A 10,695-nucleotide genomic window follows, 5' to 3' on the forward strand; every position below is an offset into this window, starting at 1 on the left:
TGTATGGAGCATGCATCTTATTCTCTTTTTGGTTGCAATCTCAAGCAAACTATTTTTTAAATATTTTTCTTTTGGTTCATATCAAAAGAAGTATCTAACATATATATACTATATTGTGGAGTACATGTCCTTATTTTTTAGTTTTTGGTAGTGCGTATGTATTGGATATCAACGATCAAAAATTCGAAAGAACTAGATTCCCATATATATATATATATATATATATTAGTATATGGCATATTTAATTTAAGAGCATGTGCGTCAATTTATCATCAACTGTCTCTAATTTTTCACAATTAGTAATCAATCAACAAAACATTTATGGAGTTACCTAAAGTGGTTTACGCATGGAAAAAGTCATTAAATATTTATTTACTAAGAAAATGCGAAGAAATTTAGTAAAGTAAATTCAAATTGAGATTCTCACTTGACTTTTCTTAAAGTAAATAAAATTACAAAATTTTAAAAAATTCAGAAAATGGAAAAAAAAAAAAGAAAAAGGAAGGGTTGCTCGATATTCGTAAAAATGTGTTAAAATTGGAAAACATTTTTAAATTATTAATTTTCTATGGTTCAATTTTTATTACAAGGAAAACCTCATAAATACCATATCAGCATGATGATGATATTGGTGGTATTTATTCTAGCTCTTTGGTCTCTTTGATTCTTGAAGAAGAAGAAGAGAGAAGAACTTAACTGGTCTCTCTCTCTCTCTTTCTCTCTCTAAAGTTTTTATTTTTAATCTCTTTGGCTCCATAAAGAACCTTTTTTTTTTAGTCTTTTCTCTCACTTCTCCTCGGAGGCACTATTATCCGTGAGATCAGCAAAGAGATTTAAACCCTCTTTTCGATTTTGCGCTGAAACAACTTTTGTTTTCTACAAATCCGGGCCGAGCTGAGATCTCTCTATCTAGAAATGAGCATCACTAATGAAGAAGCTATCAAGCAATTACGTGCTCTAATGGAAGACGGTGTGTTGTTTTGTTTAAGCTTTGCTTTTGTTTGAAGATCGCCGACTAATTTTGAGCTAATTTTTTTTTTTTTTTTTTTGCGTCTCTGGTATTGACAGTTGATGATTCACTGAGAGAGCCGTATCGGGTTAGTAAATTTACTTGCTTTTCTCTCTTTTAGATTCTTTGAAAGAAAGATTCAACTTCTCAACTCTTTTTGCTTCTTGAACCAAAGATTGCTTCTTTCGATCTTGGGGGATTACTTTTCTATAAATAGGGTTCCAACCAAACCCCAAGTAAAGAATCCCTTTCTTTTCGTGTCTTGTGTTTTGATTGGTTTTTGAGTGATCTGGATCTAGATTTGATTCATGCTTTATATGTAAGTCTCTCTCTCTCTCTCTCTCTCTGTCTGTCTCTCTTTGCGTTAGATCCGTTTTGATTCAATGTTGTTCGATCTTTGGAGTTGTAGTTTAGATCATTGATTGATCTGGAGTTTTCAGTTGGGGTTTCGTACGTAATCTTGGATCTTATGTCGTCTCTAGCTTGAGAAAAGACCCCCCATTTGGTATATACTATGGTGGAATTTATGAGTGTGCTTGTGTTATGCTGCAGAACATTCATCAAGGGTGTCCAACAGAGACTTTGATACGCTTTCTTAAAGCCAGGGATTGGAATGTTCAGAAAGCTCATAAAATGGTTTTAAATCTGCTTGCTTTCACCTAATTTAGACTGTGTTTTGATATCTTATTATAGCTTTCTTCCGGGGTTGTAAACTAATGACTGCAAGTGTTACAGTTGCTCGAGTGTTTAGAATGGAGGACTCAAAACGAGATCGACAAGATTCTAACAGTGAGTTTGCAGCTTTTGTTTATCCACTTCTCTGAAACCTTAGATCTCATCTGATCATTTGTTTTTTTTTCTTTTCTTGCAGAAACCTATTGTTCCTGTTGACCTGTACAGAGCAATCAGAGACACACAGCTTGTCGGTGTATCTGGTTACTCAAAAGAGGTACTACTATTTTGGGTGTCCCTTTCTTTCTTTCTTTCTTTAACTTTTTGAATTTTAAAAGCATCAACAATATGTTTGATCCTTTGTTAAATCATTTTGACTTTTATTTAGGGTCTCCCTGTCATTGCAATTGGTGTGGGGCTTAGCACATATGACAAAGCCTCAGTAAGCATCTCTATCATTTTCCACTAAGATACTTGATATGAAGTTGAAACTCTAACCGTAGGCCTTCTTTATCCTCCATTCAGGTCCACTACTATGTACAGTCTCACATTCAAATGAATGAGTACCGTGATCGTGTGATATTGGTAAGACCAAATAACTTTTTCCTCCCTACTCCTCCTCCTCTACATGTGCTTGTTGTTTGTTTTTTATCGAATCTTGATGGTGTATTTTTCTTTTCTGTAGCCATCTGCTTCAAAGAAACAGGGACGACCAATCTGCACTTGTTTGAAAATTTTGGATATGTCTGGTTTAAAGCTTTCAGCTTTAAGTCAAATTAAGGTATTAACTGTGCCCTAATTGCATTAACTTGTGTGCTTTATATAACTTGGTTCATTTTCCACCACATGTATTGATTTTTTTCCTTTTCTTTCTGCAGTTAATGACTGCAATAACCACGATAGATGATTTGAACTATCCAGAGAAGACGGAGACATATTATGTTGTCAACGTCCCGTACATATTCTCTGCTTGTTGGAAAACCATAAAGCCTCTGTTGCAAGAGAGAACAAAGAAGAAGATTCAAGTGCTGAAAGGCTGCGGGAAAGATGAGTTGCTGAAGGTAAGCAATTCATTTTCCCAAGGAGAGAAGTGTCACTCTTTGTGCAAGAAGACTGAAAGATTTTTAACCTTTTGATATGCAGATAATGGACTATGAGTCTCTCCCACATTTCTGTAGAAGAGAAGGGTCTGGATCTGGTAGGCATATCTCAAACGGAACATCAGACAACTGTTTCTCTTTGGATAACTCTTTCCACCAAGACCTTTACGATTATGTCAAGCAACAGGCTCTGGTTAAAGGGACAAATGCACCGATCAGACATGGTTCAGTCCACGTAAAGTTCCCTGAGCCAGACTCCGAGGGCAACAAGATCTTTGATACCTTAGAAACTGAGTTCCAGAAGCTTGGGAATGACCACAAGATCTGATTTCTCTTGGCCCCTTATAACACGAGTTTCCCGTAAAAGACCGGAATTTGTCTCTGGTTCATGAGCAGTATTTAAGATAAGAATCACCTTTACTTGTATTACTAAATTTGCTTGCATCAGCTAGATGCAGCTTTTGTTTTAAAAAGATGAAACACAATTTCTTCGGGATGGATCTTCTGATCTAATATATATATTCATATAGAACTCATTTCTATTTATATACTTCTTCTTGCTCTTGTTTCTTACTTCTTTTAACAGTTCCTTTCACGTAAACCAGATTGCAAATCTGCATGCTTCTTGATTCTTTCACCAATGAAAGACTCCACCGACAGTACTTGTGATGCCAAAAGTGCAGTGTCGTCCCTTTTAATATCACCCATTTGTTGGAGTTGCAGACCCTTTGATCCCAGTCGTCAGTGGATCAGTTGTGAAACCAAAGATAACTGGATTCGATCCAGTTCAAGATAGATACGAAATAAAAAGCAAACTTGGCTACTCTTTTGAAATGTCAAAACCAACCATTTGCTTTTAGCACTCTTTTTGGTTGTTGATAAGATTATTGTAATCTCAAAAGATAGATAATCATTGACGCTACCTTCCATTATTTGACTGTAATAGAAACATTGTAGCTGACAGTTCCAGTGACGTAAGCTAATGTCTCGAGATCCACACGACAATGTCCAAACTTACGGCCACCACAAGTTTGGTTCGTATATAAAGTCCTAACCTTTCCACTTGTCTGAGAGACACTTCTCCTCTTACGTTTTTCATTTACACTCGGTGGTCGCTTCGCTTCAAAGAGATAAAACAAACCATGGCCATGGGAAAGGAAGATGATACCCGGTGCAAACCGGTTCATGATGGCCACAGTGAACCGCTTTTTGAGACCAGGAGGAAAACCGGAAGAGTGATTGCGTACCGGGTTTTCTCAGTCTCGGTTTTTGTGTGTACCTGTTTGATTTGGTTCTACAGAGTGACCGTACCGATAAAAATTTCTGATAACCGTACCGGTATAAATCGATTGATCTGGTTCGTAATGTTGGTTGCGGAGATTTGGTTCGGTTTGTATTGGGTGGTCACACAATCTTCTCGGTGGAATCCGGTTTGGCGATTCACCTTCCCCGATAGACTCTCCCGGAGATATAGAAACGATCTCCCGAGGGTTGACGTTTTCGTCTGCACGGCTGATCCGGTGATTGAGCCGCCCTTGATGGTGGTCAACACAGTCTTATCTGTGGCGGCTCTCGACTATCCACCGGAGAAACTCGCCGTGTATCTTTCAGATGACGGTGGCTCTGAGCTCACGTTCTATGCTCTCACGGAGGCGGTTGAGTTTGCTAAAACTTGGGTTCCGTTCTGCAAGAGGTTCAACGTTGAGCCGACATCTCCGGCGGCTTACTTGTCTTCCAAGGGAAATAGTGGTCTTGATTCTACGGCTGAAGAGGTGGCTGAGTTGTACAGAGAAATGGCGGCGAGGATTGAAACGGCTTCAAGACTCGGACGAGTACCAGAGGATGCACGGTTGAAGTACTGTGACGGGTTTACGCAGTGGGATGCTGACGCTACTCGAAGAAACCATGGAACCATTCTTCAAGTAAGTATTGGCTTTTTTTAGTTATGTTCTGTTTTTTTTTTTTAATCTAAATGTTTTTATTTATTTATTTACATATCAGATATTGGTAGACGGAAGAGAAGAGAATACAATAGCCATAGAAATACCAACGTTGGTGTATTTATCGAGAGAGAAGAGACCTCAACATCATCATAACTTCAAGGCTGGAGCCATGAACGCATTGGTAGTGGTAACTTGGCTTGTTTCACAAGACATTTAAATCTCTAATGTGACTTCGTTTGTTGTTTAATTCTCTTAACAGCTGAGGGTTTCTTCGAAGATAACTTGTGGGAAAATCATACTTAACTTGGTCAGCACGCGATGCTCTCTGCATTCTTCTTGATGAGAAAGAAGGAAAAGAGATTGCTTTCGTGCAGTTTCCGCAGTGTTTTGACAACGTCACAAGGAATGATTTGTATGCAACCATGATGCGAGTAGGAGTGGATGTAAGTTAACAAGAAACCACATTAAAACTAGACAGATTATGGATTTCTTAACTTTAATGTTTTGGGATGTGAATAAAAAAACAGGTGGAGTTTATTGGATTGGATGGAAATGGTGGTCCGTTATACATAGGAACTGGCTGCTTTCACAGAAGAGATGTGATATGTGGAAGAAAGTATGGAGAAGAAGAAGTAAAATCTGAGAAAGTTCAAGAAATGATAGAGCCTAAGATTATTAAGGATCTCGCGAGCTGCACTTATGAGGAAAACACTCAATGGGGGAAAGAGGTATGGCAAAATGATTAATACTAACTCACTTACTCCGACTGTTTCTTTTACTCAATCACTATCCCTTTACATGGCAGATGGGTGTGAAATACGGTTGCCCGGTAGAAGATGTGATAACTGGTTTAGCGATTCAGTGTCGCGGATGGAAATCAGCGTTCTTGAACCCGGAAAAGAAAGATTTTCTCGGGGTAGCCCCGACCAATTTGCACCAGATGCTTGTGCAGCATAGGAGATGGTCAGAGGGAGACTTTCAGGTTCTACTTTCGGAGTATAGTCCAGTTTGGTATGGAAAAGGAAAGATCGGTTTAGGGCTGATACTTGGTTACTGTTGCTATTGCCTTTGGGCTCCATCGTCAGTACCTCTCCTCGTTTACTCTGTTTTGACTTCTCTCTGCCTCTTCAAAGGCATTCCTCTGTTTCCAAAGGTAATTATATTTCCTCTGTTTCCAAAGGTAAATATATTTCCTCTGTTTTTTTTTGTTTCGGTATGAACTCGGGATCTCATAGGGGGTATATGAATATATCCAGGTCTCGAGCTCGTGGTTTATCCCGTTTGGATACGTCACAGTGGTAGCTAACGCCTACAGCTTAGCTGAGTTCCTGTGGTGCGGAGGGACGTTCCTTGGATGGTGGAACGAGCAAAGGGTGTGGCTATATAGAAGAACAAGCTCGTTTCTTTTCGGATTCACGGACACCATTATGAAGCTACTTGGGGTTTCAGATTCAGCATTTGTGATAACATCGAAAGTAGCAGATGAAGAAGCAGCAGAGAGATACAAGGATGAGGTAATGGAGTTTGGAGTGGAGTCTCCAATGTTTCTCCTCCTCGCAACACTCGGCATGCTCAATCTCTTCTGCTTCGCCGTAGCGGTTACGAGACTTGCTTCTGGAGACGGTGGAGATTTTAAGACGATGGGTTTTCAATTTGTGATAACAGGGATACTTGTTGTCATAAACTGGCCTTTGTATGAAGGAATGTTGTTGAGGAAAGACAAAGGGAAGATGCCGACGAGCGTTACTGTTAAATCAGTTGTTATAGCTTTATCTGCATGCACCTGTTTAGCGTTTTTGTAAGGGATTAAGGAGTCAGTAGTGTGTTTAAATAATGAGAACTAGTTATGTAATTTTCGTATCTTATTTTGCTACTATAAAATGGATAGCAAATATTCAACCACTACTATAATATTTGGGAAGTTTGCAACTCTTTTAAAAAGATTTTTGATTTACAAAATCTAAGGAGAGAGAGAGAGAGAGAGAGAGAGAGAGAGAGAGAGAGAGAGAGAGAGAGAGAGAGAGAGAGAGAGAGAGAGAGAGAGAGAGAGAGAGAGAGAGAGAGAGAGAGAGAGAGAGAGAGAGAGAGAGAGAGAGAGAGAGAGAGAGAGAGAGAGAGAGAGAGAGAGAGAGAGAGAGAGAGAGAGAGAGAGAGAGAGAGAGAGAGAGAGAGAGAGAGAGAGAGAGAGAGAGAGAGAGAGAGAGAGAGAGAGAGAGAGAGAGAGAGAGAGAGAGAGAGAGAGAGAGAGAGAGAGAGAGAGCCTAACAATAGACTAATACTAACATATATGGACAAACAAAAATAGCCCCCTTGAGTTTTCTATTCATTCTGCTGCAGTCTTTAATCAAAAGCTCTTACTCCTTAGCCTGAAAATCTTCGAGATCTGGCCACAAAACAAGTGAAATCTTGAGATTTCCAGACTAAGCAATTTATGGGTAAACCTAAAATATGTACAAGTGTGAAGCTTACTTACATGTACAGAGGAGTCAAAAGAATGAAGGATTGATGGGTTTTCACTGATTCTAAAGGTGACGGTTTCCAGAAAGAAGCTTTGTTCAGGCAAACCCAAAACCTTCACTCGCTTCATGAATGGCAAGTAGCAAGCGTTCCTGTAGTTGTTCCTTAGACTGGTACTCAGGGAGGTCTAGTTGGTTAAAACTGCAACAGAACAATATTGGCAAACATACTTAACGAGAAAGTAAAAAATTAATCATTTAACTGAAAAAGGCTTTGTAATGATTTCTAACCATGTATGAGCTGATGGCAGCCGCTCCGGAGCTCCATATGCTTTGTGGATTTGTAGTCTTTGAGGGCCAGAAATACCATGCAGTGCCTTGAAGCCTTCCAAAGGAACCTGAAAACAGAAACATCGCTTGTTAAACAAAAATAATCTTTCCTTTTTACGTTTTTGTAGCCTTTCAGAAAGGGAAAGAGAGGAAGGAGATCGAGATCATCAACCAACCAGAAAGAAAAAAAAAAAACAATGACAGAGATATACCAAAAAGAACATCTCAAGTGACTCGGACGGAAGCTAGCTAATATTGGTATACCTTTGATGTTCCGGTGACAAATTGAAGAAATCTAGCCATGTCTTCTTTGCTAAAAGCTTTAACGACTTCCCAGAACCAATGAATAACTGGGGATCCTGCCGTGTAGCTGGTATACTCGGTATTGGTTTTTAGATCATCAACTAAAAAAAGACGAAATAACAAATGTCATAATACTTAATGCATAAGCAAATAAGTAGATACAACAATATTGAACAACAGAATCCAACTTACAGTCAATCTCAGGCAACCCACTGATTAGGAGCTCAAGCTCTTTATCGTTGAAAATCGATACAAGCTCACGAGGTATCAATTCATTAAAGCCCTCGAGGAAAGCGTTGATTTGAGGCCGAATAGCATTGGTAAGTATGTGGCCGGCCACAAGGTCAACATACTCATGTTTTGTTTCTTCTGTTACCCGTATGTTTCGTCCTCCAGGTTTAAGCTCATAGTCCATCACCTTTGCATCAAAGATAGATCAAATTCAATATAGGCACTTTGGGATTAAGCACATAAAAGAACATCTATCAGCACACACCTCAGTCTTTTCGTAAAGAATATGTTTCTCCTCATCTGCGTCCATACTAAATGTGAGGTCGAGTATGTCGCTCACATCATTCTGAATGAAAAGAAAAAAGGGACATGTAAGTCTCAAAAAGCAGGACCTGATTTCAATTTTGAGCTTTGTAATAGATAAAGGTAAATAAAGGCTAGGTCCTCAAACCTCTAATAGCCACTTCAAATTCTTGTAGTAATCAGGATCCACCGCCTCAATGTCATGATAAGTCACCTTCACACCGAGTATGTGCTTGTAAAAGGAACGAGTGAAATAAACATCCAAAAGCTGCCCATCAAACAATGCCTTTGCCACCTGCAATGACATCACAAACACATCAGAGAGACCAAAAACAAAAATTCCGACATTGCATTGAGAAGGTCCTGATATATTACCATGCGACCAACAAATTTGAAGTATGATAGATGCTCAGTTTGATAAACAGAATTGGGATTCGGTTGGAAGGTGGCATCATTTCCAACAGTAGTGAAGAGCAACGCTCCTTTGTCAAATATAACTCTTGACAATAACTGATACCATTCTCTGGTAAGACCACCGGCATCAATACCTTCCTCACCTTGAAACTGCACATTCAGACGTCCCTTCAGATCCTGTGGGGAGCGCATACGTAACTGATTGTACGAATCTTCCAGCACGTAAGCTCGGCGGACACTAATACGCAATGGCCCAGAAATATGTTGATCATGTTGGTGCCTTATTCTTGACCTGAAGTACGCTTTCTTGTTGTCAAAATCAATCAGCCTAGGCGCCTTGAGCATCATTGAAAGAGACTTCTCTAGCAAACTCGGATTTTGCCTAACAAATGAATTCAAGAGTCGCCTATGCTTCTCCGCAAACTTTGCAAATGTAACAGAGCCATCAGACTTTTTCTGAGAATCTACACTGGATTTGGATGATGAACCATGAGCAGACGACTCCTTTACTTCTCCCGCTGTCACATTTGCATCCTGCTGTAACATTGACGGAGTTTGAATCTTTTCACAGAGTACAAAGAAAGCCTCAATAAGAGGCAGGAGCCTCTGAGTTCCAGGAGAAAGAGAGGACTGAGGAGAGATCCCTAGAACATGATCTCCGGGGTTAACATTTGTTGTAGCTGCAGTATGATCCAGCTGCAACTCCGTCATACTGATACACTGGCTAAGTTCCTGCCACAAAGGCTCTAATGCCACATTCAGTCTCTGCATAATGTTTTGTTCCTCCTGTTCAGTTTCCCTTTCAGTTCCCGCATTGCTACCCTCAATAGGGGAAGTAAGTGAGCTAAGCACTTGCAGAACACGGAGAATTGAAGCCCCCGCCATGGAACCTGTACTGTGACTCATCTTCTGTGTTTTGCTTAGTGTTGCCAGCTCGCGGACAGTTGAGGCACTCAAACCACTCGCTAATTCTGAGAGTTGTTTCGTGAAAAACTTGCGATGAGCCACATCTACGGTAGCCAACTTTTTCAGTACCTCTCCCGCTAATGAGTAAATTTTATCCGATAACCTATTACGGTAATAAAACATGTGAGTTCGTCTAAAGCAATTCAGGGAAATAACTGACCAAGGGAAAAAAAAAAAGACAAATTATGTAGACTACTATATATAAGAAGAAAGAGGAAGCTAAAGAACGCAAAGAATTGAAGAAAGGAAGGCGGGTGTCTCTTACCCTTCACATCCAAGAAGAATGCAAAGATTGCAGAGGTCAGACTGTGGCAAATGCAAGAATATGTTATATATTTCAGCACAATTCTTTCTTCTTGCAACAGATAGCTCAGCTTCATCCACTCGCTCAGATTCAGCATCTTTTTGTGTTTCACTTGAAGCTTCTTCACCGACGAGTTTGTTTTCTGATTTCTCAGGTTCTTCTGATGACGGAGACCAACCCTCAATTCGGGATGCTGCTGTGTAGACAACAACTTGCAGCAAACCCATGACCTGAAAGAAAACGGATGAAATAACAACCAAAACAACTTTCATGAAATCGCCATGAGAAAAGACCTGCTGTTCTGAAAATCATGCTAAACATACCAGCGCTAGATGAGATGTACTCTGCAAAAGCTGAGGCCGGTTAAGCAGTTTTAGGAAGACAACCAGAGGTATCTCCAGATCCCGGGGATCTGCCACATGAGTAACTTTCTCTTTACCCTTGCCTTCATATACAGAGGCTTTTGGGCTTGACAACTGGGATAGAAGTGACGAATCAAAGTAAAACAACATGTCAGCAACAGCAGAATGATTTGTCGCCAAGTAAGTCAAAACCTCAAGCACCCGACGGAACACTAAAGGAGGAAGACCTGTGTTAAGAACAAATAAAGTCAGTCGGTGCTCAGGGTTCTTGCAAGAATAGCAAACAAAGAATTTTGGCAGGA

The 10,695-nt window shown here is 39.8% G+C and overlaps 2 protein-coding genes and 1 pseudogene across 2 annotated transcripts in view; 2 read left to right on the forward strand and 1 right to left on the reverse strand.

Annotated features, from left to right (window-relative positions):
• Positions 616–3,315, forward strand: LOC104743024 (SEC14 cytosolic factor). Its single transcript, XM_010464146.2, has 10 exons — positions 616–970; positions 1,069–1,097; positions 1,562–1,645; positions 1,745–1,798; positions 1,881–1,958; positions 2,070–2,123; positions 2,207–2,266; positions 2,367–2,462; positions 2,560–2,742; positions 2,825–3,315. Exons 1-10 carry the CDS (start codon positions 916–918, stop codon positions 3,107–3,109), a joined length of 978 nt encoding a protein of 325 aa, XP_010462448.1. The 5' UTR covers positions 616–915; the 3' UTR covers positions 3,110–3,315.
• Positions 3,677–6,656, forward strand: LOC104743023 (annotated as a pseudogene).
• The window catches only part of LOC104743026 (E3 ubiquitin-protein ligase UPL1), a 14,691-nt gene continuing 10,952 nt past the window's right edge, over positions 6,957–10,695 (reverse strand). Inside the window, exons 9-18 of the mRNA XM_019235826.1 lie at positions 10,355–10,417; positions 9,993–10,261; positions 8,723–9,830; positions 8,496–8,642; positions 8,310–8,390; positions 8,006–8,231; positions 7,775–7,914; positions 7,472–7,578; positions 7,198–7,382; positions 6,957–7,107 (exon numbers count right to left, since the gene is read on the reverse strand). Of these exons, the coding sequence (XP_019091371.1) occupies positions 7,280–7,382; positions 7,472–7,578; positions 7,775–7,914; positions 8,006–8,231; positions 8,310–8,390; positions 8,496–8,642; positions 8,723–9,830; positions 9,993–10,261; positions 10,355–10,417 (2,244 nt within the window). The 3' untranslated portion in view covers positions 6,957–7,107; positions 7,198–7,279. The remainder of the gene's footprint in view (positions 7,108–7,197; positions 7,383–7,471; positions 7,579–7,774; positions 7,915–8,005; positions 8,232–8,309; positions 8,391–8,495; positions 8,643–8,722; positions 9,831–9,992; positions 10,262–10,354; positions 10,418–10,695) is intronic.

This window comes from Camelina sativa, chromosome 14 (genome assembly GCF_000633955.1).
Source record: "Camelina sativa cultivar DH55 chromosome 14, Cs, whole genome shotgun sequence".
Classification (NCBI taxonomy): domain Eukaryota; kingdom Viridiplantae; phylum Streptophyta; class Magnoliopsida; order Brassicales; family Brassicaceae; genus Camelina; species Camelina sativa.